Source organism: Drosophila teissieri, chromosome 3R (assembly GCF_016746235.2).
Source record: "Drosophila teissieri strain GT53w chromosome 3R, Prin_Dtei_1.1, whole genome shotgun sequence".
Classification (NCBI taxonomy): Eukaryota; Metazoa; Arthropoda; class Insecta; order Diptera; family Drosophilidae; genus Drosophila; species Drosophila teissieri.
The window spans coordinates 26,342,720-26,358,290 of NC_053032.1; the positions used below are offsets into that span (position 1 = coordinate 26,342,720).

Here is a 15,571-nt window from a genome sequence, read left to right on the forward strand (position 1 = left end):
GTCTCTGGAGTCTCTATGCTTAATCTGAACTTTCTAGCCGAGACCCCGCAGCCCAGACCCCGCACCCCGCAGCCCGCATTTTACATTTGACATTTTACTTTTTTTACGTTTTCATTTTGGTTTAATTTTAGTTAGATGTATATTGATCTACCCAGACCCCGCAGCCCAGACCCCGCACAGCACCCGCACCCCGACCCCGCAGCCCCCGCACAGACCACGCAGCCCAGACCCCGCACCCCGCACCACACAGCCCGCATTTTACATTTTACATATTAATTTTTACATTTTACTTTACAAATAATTCCCAACTTGATTTGGTTTAATTTTAGTTAGATGTATATTGATCTACCCAGACCCCGCAGCCCAGACCCCGCACAGCACCCGCACAGCCCACGCAGCCCAGACCCCGCAGCCACCGCACATACCCTGCAGCCCAGACCCCGCACCACGCACCCCACATCCCGCATTTTACATTTTACATATTACATATTAATTTTTACATTTTACTTTACAAATAATTCCCAACTTGATTTGGTTTAATTTTAGTTAGATGTATATTGATCTACCCAGACCCCGCAGCCCAGACCCCGCACCCCGCAGCCCACATTTTACATTTTACATATTAATTTTTACATTTTACTTTACAAATAATTCCCAACTTGATTTGGTTTAATTTTAGTTAGATGTATATTGATCTACCCAGACCCCGCAGCCCAGACCCCGCACAGCCCCCGCAGCCCAGACCCCGCAGCCCCCGCACAGACCCCGCAGCCCAGACCCCGCACCCCGCAGCCCACATTTTACATTTTACATATTAATTTTTACATTTTACTTTACAAATAATTCCCAACTTGATTTGGTTTAATTTTAGTTAGATGTATATTGATCTACCCAGACCCCGCAGCCCAGACCCCGCACAGCCCCCGCAGCCCAGACCCCGCAGCCCCCGCACAGACCACCTCACAGCCCCCGCAGCCCAGACCCCGCAGCCCAGACCCCGCACCCCGCAGCCCGCATTTTACATTTTACATATTACATATTAATTTTTACATTTTACTTTACAAATAATTCCCAACTTGATTTGGTTTAATTTTAGTTAGATGTATATTTATCTACCCAGACCCCGCAGCCCAGACCCCGCACAGCCCCCGCAGCCCAGAACCCGCAGCCCCCGCACAGCCCCCGCAGCCCAGACCCCGCAGCCCCCGCACAGACCCCCTCACAGCCCCCGCAGCCCAGACCCCGCACCCCGCAGCCCGCATTTTACATTTTACATATTAATTTTTACATTTTACTTTACAAATAATTCCCAACTTGATTTGGTTTAATTTTAGTTAGATGTATATTGATCTACCCAGACCCCGCAGTCCAGACCCCGCACAGCCCCCGCAAAGCCCACGCAGCCCAGACCACGCAGCCCAGACCCCGCACCCCGCAGCCCGCATTTTACATTTTACATATTAATTTTTACATTTTACTTACAAATAATTCCCAACTTGCTTTGGTTTAATTTTTACATTTTACTTTACAAATAATGTATATTGATGTATATTGATTTACCCAGACCCCGCACAGCCCCCGCAGCCCAGACCCCGCAGCCCAGACCCCGCATCCCGCAGCCCGCATTTTACATTTTACATATTACATATTAATTTTTACATTTTACTTTACAAATAATTCCCAACTTGATTTGGTTTAATTTTAGTTAGATGTATATTGATCTACCCAGACCCCGCAGTCCAGACCCCGCACAGCCCCCGCAGCCCAGACCCCGCAGCCCAGACCCTGCACCCCGCAGCCCGCATTTTACATTTTACATATTACATATCAATTTTTCCATTTTACTTTACAAATAATTCCCAACTTGATTTGGTTTAATTTTAGTTAGATGTATATTGATCTACCCAGACCCCGCAGCCCAGACCCCGCACAGCCCCCGCACACCCCCCGCACAGCCCACGCACAGCCCCCGCACAGCCCCCACAGCCCGCATGTTACATTTTACATATTAATTTTTACATTTTACTTTACAAATAATTCCCAACTTGATTCGGTTTAATTTAAGTTAGTTGTATATTGATCAACCTAGACCCCGCAGCCCAGAGCATTTTACTTACTTACACACCACACACAAAACCCCGCACACTTTCTAGCTTTTGTAGTTCCTGAGATCTCGACGTTCATACGGACGGACAGACGGACGGACAGAAGGACATGGCCAGATCGTCTCGGCTATTGATCCTGATCAAGAATATATATACTTTATATGGTCGGAAACGCCGGTCGGTTGATAAATTTCTCTGAATTTTTGCTAATTAACTTTATTAGATGAAACTTTCTCTCAAACAAACTTGTTTAAAAATTATAAAAAATAAAAAGTAACTTAAGTAAGAAAATAAAAATAAATTGTGAGATCAACATTGACCAATGGTTTTGGGAATATGCGCATTCGTTTCACCTGCAGCTTGCGGCTCGAGTTTGTGGCACTTTTCCTGTTCGACCTGCTGGCGTTCCTTTTCCATTTTGGCAAACTTGCTGCCCATGTAGAGCAGCTCCTTGAAGCGATTCTTTCGCCGCTCATCCATGCTGTATCGCCGCAGCATATCCCGTCTGTCCACAATCGACATGCAGATGTCCTGGCAATCCCGCGACGGCTGACAGAAGCTCCAGGAGCCGAAAATGGTGTCCACACAGCCGCAGGTGCGACAATAGCCAACAAAGTGTCCGATCAGATTGGAATTCGCCTTGCGGAAGGATAGCGAAATCGGCCCACCGAGGACCATCACAGTTTGCCCGGAGAAATGCCAATCGGTGAGATTATCCAGCAGATCGTGGGCTCTCGGCGGCACTGTCTCCTGCACACTGATATTGAGTTTAATGCCTTGGTAATTGGGGGTTTTCAATTCGGCCGCGTCCTTTAACTGCGACTTGGTCATCTTGACGCACTGCCGCCTAGTGCGGCGATAGGAACGATCTTTGTGTTGGGAACAGGTGGGCTTTTCCATTTCCCCACCATCTGGTGCTGTTGGCGGGGACTTGATGTTGATGCGAATGCCAAGGACTTGAGATTCCCAGGATCCATTCAGATCGCAGGGGGCACCTGAAGTTTTAAACTTTTCATACATGAATCTAGGTTCTATCGCCTCTTCTTACCATCAGCTGGGTCCACGAAGCAGCAGGGCAGCTTCTTCTCCTTCTCCTCCTCCTCATCCGACGACTGATTGCACTTGGTTGCCTGAATGTTCTCCAGTCGTTCCAGGATCTTATCTAGAACCGGGGAAATCCCCGTCTGGTCCTCTGGCTGTTGCTGCGGCGACTGTGTTGGTGGACTTGGGACTTGGCACTTGATTTCTGACTCCTTTTTGAAGCTAGTTCCGATCGGACTTGCTTTTAAATGATATGCATCATTTCTAATAGATCTACAGCTATATACTGACTGACTTACCTGGTTGTAAACGACTAGGTGTATATCTCATAATGCCATCGACAGAATTCTGACCTGTTCCCACAATCCTTTGAGCCACCTCCAATGGGGACAGGTTCATTTGAGTGGCCATCTTATCAATGACATTACTACTACCCAGCTGTGAGGGCTGATTGACTAGAACCTCGGGAAACGGAGTTTGCAAAACGGATCCAGCTGGAGTATTACTCATGAGTATGTTCCTTTTCATGGGTGTCCTGGCAGGATGTTTTCCTCTCTCCAGGACCTCCTTCCACCAGCTTTGCTTTGTTTTCAACGCCTGATTGAGGTTATCGATTTGCTTCTGATACTCATCCACCAAGTTGAAGAATGACGAGTGCTTGATGGCCTTTAACCCACCAATTATATGCTTGGGATCCAGTCCTGAGAAAACCGATTGCCAAGCTTGTGTTTTTGGAACTGATATCACCCCTTTAGTTTCTGTTTTGGAATCAGGCCTAGAAGAAGTTACCTTATCGGGCTTCTTTTCGGGCTTTAATTGCGGCTTGCTCTCGAAAGTGATCTTGGGTGATTCGTTGAGACCAGGCTTTATCAAAGGAATGTCATTCCAAACCAGCTGACGATTTTTGGAGTTTGGTAAATAGTAGGGTTTCAGGCCGCCGTTCTTATTACTTTCCTTGTTCATTTTGATAAATGTTTCCAGGGCCTTCAGATAGTTATTGTTTTGCCTCGGCGTTTCAATCGGAACACAGCTTGTAGTTGTGGTAGGGGTTTTACTTTCTGGTTGCTTACATTTTGGCGTAGTCACTTTTGGCTTATCACAAGTCAAGTCCTTGCTTGGGATTGGTTTTTCAATCGGAACACAGATCTTGGTTGTGGTCTTACTTTCTGGTTTTTCGCATTCAACAGTAGTTGCGTTTTGTTTTTCACACTGACTGTGAAGGATGTCCTCGCCGTTCGTCCTGCTACTCGACTCGCTATCCAAAGGATAATCCGCTTCACTGGTAATTTGTGATTCTCTGGGAAATTTATGATCACTGAATAGCTGACAGAAGCCCTTCTTATACTCATCGTAAAGTCCACCAGCCTTAATGCTGGATCTTCTAGAGTTGATATCATCTAGCAAGCTTTTAAAAGCATTGGTGGCACTTCCGGGCTCCACATTTTCAAAGATCCCGGATAGATCATTTTTCTTTATAGCCCTCAATGTGGCTCTACTATCTGTTACTAGAAGAGCATCCTGCTTGATTTGATTCTGCAAATTGGGTTCCATTTCTGCGTTTATTTTTTCGGCCAATTCCCTGACTAAATCGCTTTTCTGAAGACGCTCAATCACATCCATTAATTCTGATAATGCACTTAATTTCACGGAACCCGACGAGCTTGGAGTTTTCGCTGGAACCGACTTGGAGGAGGTCAAGCTTGGCGTTGGCTTTTGCCAGGCTTTCAAGAACTCGTTGTATACGCGATGGAGCTCAAAAATTCGACGTTCTCCAGGATCCGTGACCTTTTCTGGTGTTTTAACTCGAAGCACATCTTCGGGGACATCCAGTTTCAGCAAAATCATACTACTTACCAGCGGGGATTTATCTTCGACTTCTGCATTGGCTTCAACCACAGCCTTAACACTTTGATTTTCTCTATTCCCATATGGAAGACGAGCTAAACAGTTTCCTGATGTCACGGGTCGATCATCGGTGGCATCAAATTTGATGTTGGAAAGTTCTGAAGTACCTTTCTCTTTAGCCTTTAGTTTTTCGGTTTTTTTGGGTAAGGAAGTGAGATCTCTTTGTGGTGGTACTGGATCCTTTGATTCCATTTTTGCCTCGACATCGGCACTACCGGATTCCTCCCCCTTTAAACGCTCCCGATAGGCATCATACAGTCTATTGTAATGTTTCGGGCTCAAGTCCTTCTGCATTCTCGACCAAGACGAGGCTTCCTTATGAGACATACTAAGTTCCTTATCCGCTGTCCCAGTGCAACTGATTGGAATCAGATTGGGTACAACTAGTATGCAAACAATATGAAGCAGATGCCTGGACATCTCATGTTTTGCTTTCAAATCTTTAGTATTATAAAAAAATGTTGTTTAATTGTACAAAATATCTGACATTTTTTCAAAAAGTGTATAGATAATTGGTCACCATAAGTGAAATAATAGTTAAGATTTATGAACACGCTGAGCCAAATAATCAAACCCCTATGCTTTACCATTTGCTATTTTCATATTTATTGCCACAGAAATTTTGATGAAACAAAGGTCCCGGATTTTCCTATACCACCTTAGTGCCTTCATTCTTGAAGTCCCCATAGAAGGATTCATCCTGCGAGAGCACATCACTTTCTTCATTCTTCATAGGTACCATGTCGTGCTCCTGATCGTTGATTTGCATATAAGGATAGTAGATGTTTCTGTGTGGCTTGTAGGACTCTTTAATCACCTGTGGCGATGTCCATCGCAGCAGGGAGTGGGGAGTGCCCAACTTATCGCTGGTGCCGGTCATGTGACCCGCTCCAAAAGGCTGCTGGCCCACCATCAAACCGGTGGACTTGTCATTTACGTTTAGGTTGCCCACATTGACTCTGAAGGCATCGTATGCTTGCTCGATGAAGCTCTGATCCTGGGCAAACACCGAACCTGTCAGTCCGTAATTAATCGTTGCCACCTTATCCATAGTCTCCTTGAGCTTATGGTCCGGATAGACGTAGACACCGAGGATGGGTGCCAGCAGCTCTTCCCGACATATGATATTGTCCAGATCCTTGACCAGTACCACCGTGGGATCTACGTAGTAACCACGCCGCTTGTCGCAGCTTCCTCCAACGAGGACCTGGCAACTGGGACTCTGGTCGATGTACCTCAGCCACATGTAGATGCGATCGTAGGCCCGTCGGTTGATCACCGCCGAGCAGAAGCTATCGCAGTACGTGGCATCTTGTCGCACGACCAGGGATGCAGTGATCCCCAGAAGAGGCTCACGTATGTGGTTCTGCCACAGGGACTCCGGGACATACAGCATCGAACAGGAGGAGCACTTCTGGCCGGCGTACTCAAAGGCAGCTCTTATCGTACAGGCCACCGCCGTTTCCGGCTCAGCCGAGGAGTGCACGAAGTGGAAGTTCTTGCCGCCTCCCTCGCCCACCAAACGGGGATAGTTCTGGTAGAAGTCGATATTCTGGGCGACCAGTTGCCAGAGCACCTTGAGTACCGTTGAGGTACCAGTGAAGTTAATACCCGCCAATTTCGGATGTTGCGTTACTACGGAAGCAAACGTTGTCTCCTCGGCGGGCACAAAGTTCACCACACCATCGGGCACTCCAGCCTCCCGCAGGGCCTGGAACACGAAATAGTTGGACAGGATGGCCGAGTCGGAGGGCTTCCAGAGCACCGAGTTGCCCATCAAGGCGGGCGTATAGGCCAGATTGGCGGCGATGCCCGTAAAGTTGAACGGACTGATGGCAGCCACAAATCCTGCAGATAGCAAGTTATAAGTGTATAGAAATCCATATGAATTGTATGGATACCCACCTGAAAGTCCTCTCAACCGCATGGAGTTCCTGCATTTGCTTTGGGTGTCTCTAATGGGTTCGTAGTTGGCCAGCTCACGCAGGAAGACGGGATTAATGCGCATAAAGTCCACCAGCTCGGCCACGTCCATCTCCGCCTGGCGCAGCGTTTTCCCCTGGCCCAACATCGTGGCCGCAATGATATTGTAGCGATATCTTCCGGCTATCAGCATCGCAGCCCGCTCCCAAATGTCAATTCGATCGCTGAGACGAACCTTGTCCCACTTCACCTGCGCCTCCACGCTCTTGTCGATGGCCATTTGGATGAGCACGCGGTGGGCATGGCCGTAGTGGGCGATGGGCTGTTGGATGTCGTAGGGCAGCACCTGCTGGAAGTCCTCCTTGGCCTGGAACTCCTGGCCGTTGATAACGATGGGAACGTGCTCCACCCTGTTGAGGACGCCCAGCAGGGCGGTCTCCAGCTCGGTGCGTTCCTTTGAACCCTCGTCATACTGGAGCAGCTTCTCGTTGGTCACCGCCTCATCCAGCGCAAAGTGCTCCGATAGCTCGGGTCTCTTGCTGGTGCTTCTAACCGACACGAGGCTGGATTAAAAGTTGGAGAATATGCGTTTAAAAAAGAATTTCAAATTACGCACAGTTATCGATTTATCGCTGCTGCTATCGATATCGAGCATTATCGATAGCAGAACAGCTGTAGATTCGATAAGAGTGCAAAAATAATAACAAAACCCACGAAAACCAATTGTTATTATTTTGTGATGCAATAGTTTCAATATTTGGATACGGAATGCAGCTTACCCGCCTTTTACTGAAGCCTCGAGCCTCGGAAGTATTGAGCGCATATTTGAAACAATGCCATGAGCCACCTTGGACATCATATTTCGTGAAGGTAGGACTCCCTTAACCCCAACCGAGTATTTTGACCGGATCTAACGAGGATTATGCTCCAAGTCCAGTTCCACGACGTGGCCAACGATCAGAGGGGAATGTCGCACTTTAATTGGACCCTGGAAAGCGGAACCAACTACCACATACTGCGCACCGCCTGTTATCCCTATATGAAGTACCACTGTAGCAAGCGGGAGGTGCAGGATCTTTGGCTGGAGGACAAGTTCTTTCGCTTTCTTAAGGTGATCAATTTGGGTAAGTCCAGCCACTGGATTATGCTACATAAGACTGCGGTAACTCGGAAAGGTGATATGCCCTGCAATGAATCCGAAAATTCATATTGGAATGTCCCCTTTCAAGTTTAAGCCAACTCCTGAGAGACAACTTTCATATCCTTAAATTCTACACAGGCTTACCAATGCTCTTCTATGGACTGGCTGCCATCCGTCTAATAAGTCACACGGAGATCGTTCATGTCAGCGAGACGGTAAAGGTTCCCATATACTTTCTATATGCCGAGGACAAGGGCTCAAGCTTTTGATGTGATTTTGAAACAGCCAAATGTGAAATGTAAGGAAAAGGCTGCTTATCCAAGTAAATAATGTTTAGTACAAGTAAATAGAAGAGAACACTGAAGACTTCTCATCCATATATGTATTTGTCTTTTTGAGATAACTACACTTTACTTCTTCACTTTGTGTGGCTACTTGACTTAGTGTTATGTTACAGCTATTAATTGAAACCAATTATTTAAATTTACCCAAAACAACATCTGACTGTTTCTTGGAAATGGCCAGACGCTTAAACAACAACCCAGAACAACACTCTTTCAACAACCAGGAACGATGAACACTGGAAGACATCTTATGTTTTGCAATCGGTCGGATGATTCTCACAAGTCTCATCATAGTTATCCAGGAGCAGGGCCTTCACAGAGGCCTCAAACTGGGTCAGTGAGCACGGTGCATCGCAATTGGGAATGGTCAGCTCCTTGGGGAATTTGTCTTCGCTGTTGTAGTAGTAAACCAACTGCAACAAGGCATAAAAACTAGTAAGAATCTCAACGTTAATAGTTACATTATCACCAACCTTCACTTCAAAGTCTCCATCACTGAACGACTTGCTGTGATGGAGCTCAAACGCCAGTGCCGATGCATATTCCGGAAGCTTGGTAGTCTGATCCAGTATCCCCAAGGAATTCATCACATTAACCAGAGTCACATCATGCCCGGAGTACAGGAAAATTTTGCGATCGGGATTGAGATTCCTCTTGCGCTTATTCTGCATTTTGATGAGTATTTCCGTTAGGAAGGCTCCACCTTTAATCCGCTTCATCAGATTGGTTTCGGTGAAGAGCATATAGCTACGCTCAGCTAATGGCCTAATCTCCTCGGGGTATATATTCTCCGTCCAGTCGGGCAGCACCAGACTAGCCTCCTCTTCGGTTTTAAGTGTGCCATAAAGTAGCTCCACATCCAGTACGTTTGAAATGTTCTAAAGGATGATATGCAGTCAGAAATGATAGTTTATAATGGAATTAACAACCAATATGGGTGCAACTCTCTCCCACCTTGCCTGTGTTTTTGGTTAGCAGCTTGTACAGCTCCAGGTTGTCCTCGTTGAGCTTCTGGAGTTCAGGAGGCGGGGATTTGTATAGCTTCTGCAGAATGTGGTCGTACTTCAGACACGGTTTCTTTTGGGCCAATAGCTAATGGAGATGTGATAGTATTAGGTTGATGACTTGCACTTGCCAAATGGCTATACGACTGCACTCACGATATCTTCATTGCGAGATAGCGTATTGACGGCCACCGGCTGCCAGGGAATGGGCAGCACATTCTTGTTCTCCAGCGGCGGCATCATGCCGGCCAAGACGCTCTGGGCGCTCATCTAAAAGATAACACACGGCCAACTGATTAGGGCACCTCCATCTCGGGGCAGATAGCAAATGGTTATAGAGGATTTCTTATCGGAACGATTGACGCACCACACACCGCTCCGCCGCCGAGCTGAGGACATGCACCTGCTGCTGGGTGTACAGGCTGTTCGGGGGCAGCAGCCGGTAGTAGCGCATGCGCAGATTCCTTCCCAGGTTGTACGCCTGCAGGCTGCCCTTCTGTCAAGTGACCATGTGGATTCAGAATTAAGTATTAATATCTTTATCAAAATATGTTTAAAATAATATATTTATATATCAGTTTTATATATCTATAAAGATGGCAGTGGTTTTAATAATATTAGTCATAGAAAGGAAATTAAATAAGTTTGGAGTTATAGATGATCTTAAATGAACTTATTTACATGACCAGCGTTGAATAAATACTTTTTAAAGTGTAAAAATTCGTACGATAAAGTGTGTTAACTGCAAAGTAAATAAACACAAGGGAGATCGCTATAGCTACTTCCTCGACTATCAGCTACCCCTTTAAAAGGACGATATATGTACATATATGGAATACCAACCGGCGTGAGGGCTCCCATCCCGCCCTGCCAGTCGTGGGCTGCGTGCGGATCCAGCGGATAGAAGCCACTGGGATTCTTGGCCCCATGTCGGAACAGCTGGTGGGGATAAATAAACGCAGTGCTCAGTGGGCGTTGCATACAGCTGAATGGCCGAGGTGGCGGCAGCTTACTATGGATATCATGCGTAGATTCCGCAAACCCTGCTCGTCGTTGCTGTCGCCGAACACAAAGTATGCCATCATGACGAAACAGAGGGCACTTCCCAGGGCGATCACCGATATTTTGGTGCCGCGTCGCGATTTGCAGTCCATTATTAGAGAGGGGGGCCTCTATGCTCAGCTGCTGCAGTTGATCGAGAAAATATATTTCAGATTTGCAGCCTAAAAATAGTTTTTTGTTTATTTTATAGCGAGTGTTTTCGATTTCGCTGGCCCCCGTCAGCGAAACGAATAATAAACAAATACAAGTCACGTCCGATGGCAACAAAAGCCGTATAACAACTGAGCGGCTGTCGATGGAGCACTGCCCCACCACAACCAGAAAGAGAGGGGGCGATAGGCAGCGAGAGAGAGGGCTATACAAAACAGAAAGAGTGAGCTAGAGACAAACGGAGAGACTGGGAGACAAGTTGTCCGTGTGATTTTGAGAGCAGTCTTTGAACATGTGCGAATAATTAAATTAGTCGCTCATTGGCAGTGCAAATTGGGTCTCGACTAGGTGCTACTGTGTACTATATGGGGCTGTGCCAATTTGCACTCATGTGAAAAGCATTTGAAAAGAAAGCCCTATTGTTCAAGTTATTTGTCTTTCAACTTGACATGTTCCTAGAGCTCCTATTATTGATAAATGTATAACAACGAAGTATGTATAAAATATATATATTTTGATCACTACAAATTGCAACGATAAATCAAATTGGGTAACGTTTCTGAAAATATATAGGTCTACAGTCGAACTTCAACGCTGAACTGAAACTTTTCGAATACGCAGTGATATCTATTTTCTGGATTTGGTGGGTGGCAGTTGCTCGTCATCATCCTCGGATGGTTCGCTGGTGGGTTCCTCCACCACGTAACCCTGCTCGGCTGTATAGATGCGCTTTTTCGATACTTTCCTACGCTTCTTGGGAACCGATTCGGATTTAACGTATTCCCCCGATCCTGACTGCTCGCTGATCTCCACCGAGGAGCAACTACTTGATGTACGCTGCGAATCACCGGACTCATCAGCTCCGCCGGACTCCGAATGTGAATGGTTGAAGCAGAGAAGAAGCTCGGGAATCTCATAGCCGTATCCCTCGTCATCGGTGAGTTCATTCTCCACTTGAACGTATTCCGGAAGTGGCCCATGGAAACATGAATGGGTCTCGATGGTCGTACAAATCAGGCCAGTTTCCACATTTTCGCTGGTTGGCAGAGCCAAGTGCGTTTGCATATCCGACAGGTAGTTGATCACGCCCATTGGCCCGGCTACATAGGCGGCGTTTCCATCGGGAATGGACCAAGTTGGTGAGGCACTGGTCAGTAGTGGGTCCATCATACTATAGGAACGGTTTGCACTCGCGGCACATTGGATCACCGGATAGTCATAGATTCCCGGCATAAAGTACTCGTAGTATCCCAACATGCTGCGGCGTCGCCTCGATCCAGACATTGTGACCAGTTTGTCTTTATATAAATGGGATTTCTTATCGATCTTATGAATAATGCTCGTTGGAGAAGTCCTCGACTGGCGCCAGTTGATTGACTATGGCTAGTCTCATTCGCAGAAAGTAGATGCGAACACTCAATTCGCGCATGAAGTGGAACTGCATGCAAAGTTCGAGGATCATCAGTTTTGGGGGAATCGAGTGCCAGTTCTCTAGAGGATTAGGCGGAGTGCTGCAAGCAGATGCGGTGATGACGATGGCGGCGTTGTCCAAGTGAGGACTTTGTCTGCCGGAAACTGAAGACGAAACAAATTTGGAATTTCATGCGACGAGAATTTTGAAAGTTGCTTAAATAGCTTGCCTTAGTTACATTCGAACACTACCATCACAGACAACCAAGTGGCGCAAAACAATATGTTTTCTAGATGTTTCAAAACACTCTTATTGATGTAGGCATCTCAGTTGACTTGATTAGCTTTAATGTTTATTTAAAACCTTATATTTACTTCAGATTGTACGTCTACTTTTCCTAACTTTAAAGACAGTCTTTATTACATCCTCTTAGTAAGCGTAGTGCAGCTTCAAATAAGTTCGATCCTAATGCTAGTTGCCCCCGAGGACACACCTTTCCGTGTCCAGATCCTCGTCCGAATCTATCCGCTGGCAGTCGCCATGGCCCACAGAGCAGCGTTTGTACAACAGGTAGCTGAACCACACGATCAGTGGCAGTAGAGCCAATCCCAGAGGCATCAGGAAGAGCAGCAGGAACTCCCGCCGATCGCTAGTCGGTACGCCCTCATCCGTACCATCGTAGTCCGCCCAGTACTCCTTCTCCTGATCCGGATACTCCTCGTCGGGCAGCACGTCCAGGAAGGCTTCCCGGATCTTATGGCCTCGATAGCTGATGGCCACGCAGGCGTAGTGTCCGGCATCCCCTAATCGCACTCCGTCCAGTATCAGTTTGCTGAGATATATCTGTGGTGCCATCAGTTTTTCGGGATCGGTGGACAGCAGTTCATATGTGCGACCATTGTAGCGCACAATATGGGTGCTGAAGTTGGAGGTTGTGGATGCCGCGGAGGCTTCTCCAGCTGACTGAGTTCCCACGTAGGTCTGCCGGCGAAACCACTTGATGGTGGGATGCTCCTCGCTGTGAACCCGGCACTGGAACACCACCCTGCTGCCCACCAATGTGGTCTTGTTGTTGGGATACGAGTCCACAAACTCAGGGGCAGCCAATGAGGTGTCTACAAAAAATAGATTTCATAAGTGATCTTCGATATGGTATAGATGTTTCGTGATGGAAATGCATACTCTTCACATCCAGCTGATAGGTGCGAACCAGTTGAACGTCCACCGCTTGAGCCTTGTCCCAAATGTGCGGATTAATGCTGCACTTGTAGAGTCCCGAATACCGCTCCGTCACATTCCGGAGCCACAGTTCCGGACGACAAAGACTCGGCTCACAAGGCAGTGCAGTCCATTCCTCCACGGAGCCCAGTTGATGACAATTGTTTTCGCTGCATTGCTGAAATGAAGTTAATCCTTATCAATAGGTACTAACAAAAGTAGTAAAGTCAGTACGTACCTTGAAGTACCAGTGTATCTTGATGTTATCCAGCATGCTCTCATCCACCAGACCTTTGAGATTGCACTGCAGCTTGACATCGAATCCGGCTCTCTGTTGAATTAACTCGGTGTTCTCTGCACGGGCAAAAAAAGAAGGAAAAGAGATATAACAAAAATTCCGAACCATTCAATCAAGGCAATGGCAATTGTTTACTATTTTCTGTGGCAATGATAGCCAAATTGACAGTATCTTATCAAGCGCCGTGCTCCCCGAAATGGCGATTAACCTTCTGAATGCTTTGACGAATGAACGCGTAAATGTGTAGTTACAAAAAGCACTTTCAAATGAAAATCTCCAAGTACTTCGATTTATTTATACTTGAATCTTAAATTGAATCGAAATTGGTTTACCAACTCACCTGTGTAGTCGACAAAGAAGCCGTGCGTTTGCTGAAAGCCGCAGAGACAAATGAGAATCAATAGCCAGTTGCGGCCAGACCACAGATCACAAATCATCGGATCCATTTCCACTTAGCATATCCGCGACATTGTCTTCCACTTTGCTATCGCCGAGAAAAGGAACCTGTCGAACACTTTGATTAGTTACTTTGGGGCACACACAATGGTTTCGCATTTATTTATTTGAATTCCGTTCGCTGGCCGGCCATTCGTTTATTTCCCAAATGATCGATTTTCATTTAATTTCTTAGCAAACAAACGAGGCTCTCCACACTTTCTATTTATTTATTTGGTCTACGCGGTTGCATTGCCACTGCTTCGAGCACATTTTTCACACATTTTATTGTGCGCTGTCGGCGGCAATGAGTGTAAAAATCCACTTTTGTTTATTTACTTGGCCATTCGAGCGAACGGGTGCTCTACATTGGCTTACAGACACAAACACTGGGCCACAAATCCTTGGTGCTGCTCATATATGTATATAAATTATCAGAATTTCGCTTCCCATTTATTAATAAATAGTGAGTGCCATTTATGCAACAATAAATCATTGCCGCAGCGATAATGCTCGTTTATCAATTGATTGGCGGCTACCACAGAACTTTCGGGGCCACTCGATAGATTGAGAAGCGCGTAGAAGGGCTCTAACTGCACGAATCGTGTTTTGTATCTATGAGATGCGAAAAACTATCTGTTGGTAGAAACCATTTAGGATCTACTTTGGGGTTAATAGACATAAACATTAATTTTTGAATACTGCTTGATTGAGCGATATATAGATAGGCATAATATAAAATTTTATTAAATCATTAAATTCTTTCAATATTCTGTTTGCATTCTATGGTAAATGTATCTTCTTTAGCTGAAATGTCACGAACCAATCATTTCTCGACCACAAAACACGAAGCTCATAAAACACTTTTAATACCAGGGACGTTTGTTTATGCATTTCGTTTACCAAGATCTGCGATCTCTTCCCATTGTGATGGAGATTTATCTGTGTTGCCCCACTTGATTGGCATCGACTCAATTGATTTATACGATATCATTTATTAGGTGAAAAGTTGATTGTTTAATAGACAATTTGTTTACCCACTGTGGAGCTGTGGAGCACTGGAATCAAAATAGGAGCAAACACACACATACACTCACTCTCACACACTGTGTCTAAGACCAGATGGACAACTGACACGAAGGCTTCATAATCGCCTGGTTTCCGCTGATACGGCGTATTAGTTTTTCCACTAGTTGGAACTCCGGGTGTGGGTTCTGGGTTCTGCTTCTCCGGTTACTTAAATGCCACACACACACACGATTTGTCGATGGTCACTGAAATTTCGCGAATTTCGCAAAAATTCAAGATTTTCCGCGTCTGGAGATCCAATTGCTTCTGCTTTCCACCCGACAATTGGCTATTGTGCTCCGTAAATATTGTAGCCACATCGATCTTGCGATCGTTTTCTTCCGTATGCGTTCCGTTCGCGGGGCTGGCTATCAACAAACTACTGTAATACACGATTCGAACAAGTGTTACCCCTCGGTGGCGACGGCAGCGGCCACCGTGGGCCATGCACTGCGAGAAAATTCAA

At 46.2% G+C, this 15,571-nt stretch overlaps 6 protein-coding genes across 12 annotated transcripts; 1 reads left to right on the forward strand and 5 right to left on the reverse strand.

The window, feature by feature from the left end:
* Positions 1 to 2,345: 2,345 nt before the first annotated feature.
* Positions 2,346 to 5,571, reverse strand: LOC122620460. 5 transcript variants are annotated; one of them, XM_043797934.1, is made up of 3 exons: positions 3,446 to 5,559; positions 3,154 to 3,387; positions 2,346 to 3,100 (listed from the first exon to the last, which is right to left on the reverse strand). In XM_043797934.1, the coding sequence occupies exons 1-3, from the start codon at positions 5,469 to 5,471 to the stop codon at positions 2,415 to 2,417; spliced, it is 2,946 nt and encodes a 981-aa protein (XP_043653869.1). In that variant the 5' UTR covers positions 5,472 to 5,559; the 3' UTR covers positions 2,346 to 2,414. The 5 variants fall into 5 exon arrangements, 3 of the variants coding, with proteins under 3 accessions (XP_043653869.1, XP_043653870.1, XP_043653871.1); XR_006326129.1 differs by having other exon boundaries at positions 2,959 to 3,100; positions 3,154 to 3,383; positions 3,446 to 5,571; XR_006326130.1 differs by having other exon boundaries at positions 2,972 to 3,113; positions 3,154 to 3,383; positions 3,446 to 5,571.
* Positions 5,572 to 5,633: 62 nt separating this feature from the next.
* Positions 5,634 to 7,895, reverse strand: LOC122620461 (delta-1-pyrroline-5-carboxylate dehydrogenase, mitochondrial). Its single transcript, XM_043797937.1, has 3 exons — positions 7,754 to 7,895; positions 6,957 to 7,537; positions 5,634 to 6,899 (listed from the first exon to the last, which is right to left on the reverse strand). The coding sequence occupies exons 1-3, from the start codon at positions 7,831 to 7,833 to the stop codon at positions 5,701 to 5,703; spliced, it is 1,860 nt and encodes a 619-aa protein (XP_043653872.1). The 5' UTR covers positions 7,834 to 7,895; the 3' UTR covers positions 5,634 to 5,700.
* A 1-nt stretch (position 7,896) lies between these two features.
* On the forward strand, positions 7,897 to 8,412 carry LOC122620463 (uncharacterized protein C15orf61 homolog). Its single transcript, XM_043797939.1, has 2 exons — positions 7,897 to 8,098; positions 8,254 to 8,412. The coding sequence occupies exons 1-2, from the start codon at positions 7,897 to 7,899 to the stop codon at positions 8,382 to 8,384; spliced, it is 333 nt and encodes a 110-aa protein (XP_043653874.1). The 3' UTR covers positions 8,385 to 8,412.
* A 40-nt stretch (positions 8,413 to 8,452) lies between these two features.
* Positions 8,453 to 10,794, reverse strand: LOC122620462 (lysosomal acid phosphatase). The gene is made up of 7 exons (XM_043797938.1): positions 10,477 to 10,794; positions 10,307 to 10,402; positions 9,831 to 9,959; positions 9,620 to 9,733; positions 9,414 to 9,551; positions 8,933 to 9,337; positions 8,453 to 8,872 (listed from the first exon to the last, which is right to left on the reverse strand). Exons 1-7 carry the CDS (start codon positions 10,615 to 10,617, stop codon positions 8,708 to 8,710), a joined length of 1,188 nt encoding a protein of 395 aa, XP_043653873.1. The 5' UTR covers positions 10,618 to 10,794; the 3' UTR covers positions 8,453 to 8,707.
* Positions 10,795 to 11,168: 374 nt separating this feature from the next.
* Positions 11,169 to 12,364, reverse strand: LOC122619795. Its single transcript, XM_043796935.1, has one exon. It carries the CDS (start codon positions 11,957 to 11,959, stop codon positions 11,303 to 11,305), a length of 657 nt encoding a protein of 218 aa, XP_043652870.1. The 5' UTR covers positions 11,960 to 12,364; the 3' UTR covers positions 11,169 to 11,302.
* Positions 12,365 to 12,416: 52 nt separating this feature from the next.
* LOC122619794 (fibroblast growth factor receptor 4) lies at positions 12,417 to 15,468 on the reverse strand. 3 transcript variants are annotated; one of them, XM_043796932.1, is made up of 5 exons: positions 15,135 to 15,468; positions 13,943 to 14,106; positions 13,543 to 13,658; positions 13,269 to 13,482; positions 12,417 to 13,201 (listed from the first exon to the last, which is right to left on the reverse strand). In XM_043796932.1, the coding sequence occupies exons 2-5, from the start codon at positions 14,046 to 14,048 to the stop codon at positions 12,558 to 12,560; spliced, it is 1,080 nt and encodes a 359-aa protein (XP_043652867.1). In that variant the 5' UTR covers positions 14,049 to 14,106; positions 15,135 to 15,468; the 3' UTR covers positions 12,417 to 12,557. The 3 variants fall into 3 exon arrangements, with proteins under 3 accessions (XP_043652867.1, XP_043652868.1, XP_043652869.1); XM_043796933.1 differs by having other exon boundaries at positions 15,129 to 15,468; XM_043796934.1 differs by lacking the exon at positions 15,135 to 15,468 and adding an exon at positions 14,416 to 15,090.
* Positions 15,469 to 15,571: the final 103 nt, after the last annotated feature.

Excerpts from the sequence above, each read along its gene's own strand:
- LOC122619794 (XM_043796932.1), bottom strand. The coding sequence starts at position 14,048 with ATGGATCCGATGATTTGTGATCTGTGGTCTGGCCGCAACTGGCTATTG. Across the intron at positions 13,659-13,942 it reads CTTCTTTGTCGACTACACAG|AGAACACCGAGTTAATTCAA; the intron begins GTGAGTTGGTAA and ends TTGCCCGTGCAG. Across the intron at positions 13,483-13,542 it reads AGATACACTGGTACTTCAAG|CAATGCAGCGAAAACAATTG; the intron begins GTACGTACTGAC and ends ACTTCATTTCAG.
- LOC122619795 (XM_043796935.1), bottom strand. The coding sequence starts at position 11,959 with ATGTCTGGATCGAGGCGACGCCGCAGCATGTTGGGATACTACGAGTAC.
- LOC122620460 (XM_043797934.1), bottom strand. The coding sequence starts at position 5,471 with ATGTCCAGGCATCTGCTTCATATTGTTTGCATACTAGTTGTACCCAAT. Across the intron at positions 3,388-3,445 it reads ACCTAGTCGTTTACAACCAG|CAAGTCCGATCGGAACTAGC; the intron begins GTAAGTCAGTCA and ends ATCATTTAAAAG. Across the intron at positions 3,101-3,153 it reads CTTCGTGGACCCAGCTGATG|GTGCCCCCTGCGATCTGAAT; the intron begins GTAAGAAGAGGC and ends TTAAAACTTCAG.
- LOC122620462 (XM_043797938.1), bottom strand. The coding sequence starts at position 10,617 with ATGGACTGCAAATCGCGACGCGGCACCAAAATATCGGTGATCGCCCTG. Across the intron at positions 9,960-10,306 it reads GGATGGGAGCCCTCACGCCG|AAGGGCAGCCTGCAGGCGTA; the intron begins GTTGGTATTCCA and ends GTCACTTGACAG. Across the intron at positions 9,552-9,619 it reads TATCTCGCAATGAAGATATC|CTATTGGCCCAAAAGAAACC; the intron begins GTGAGTGCAGTC and ends CATCTCCATTAG.
- LOC122620463 (XM_043797939.1), top strand. The coding sequence starts at position 7,897 with ATGCTCCAAGTCCAGTTCCACGACGTGGCCAACGATCAGAGGGGAATG. Across the intron at positions 8,099-8,253 it reads TCTTAAGGTGATCAATTTGG|GCTTACCAATGCTCTTCTAT; the intron begins GTAAGTCCAGCC and ends AATTCTACACAG.
- LOC122620461 (XM_043797937.1), bottom strand. The coding sequence starts at position 7,833 with ATGATGTCCAAGGTGGCTCATGGCATTGTTTCAAATATGCGCTCAATA. Across the intron at positions 7,538-7,753 it reads GAGGCTTCAGTAAAAGGCGG|CCTCGTGTCGGTTAGAAGCA; the intron begins GTAAGCTGCATT and ends CTTTTAATCCAG. Across the intron at positions 6,900-6,956 it reads GCGGTTGAGAGGACTTTCAG|GATTTGTGGCTGCCATCAGT; the intron begins GTGGGTATCCAT and ends TGCTATCTGCAG.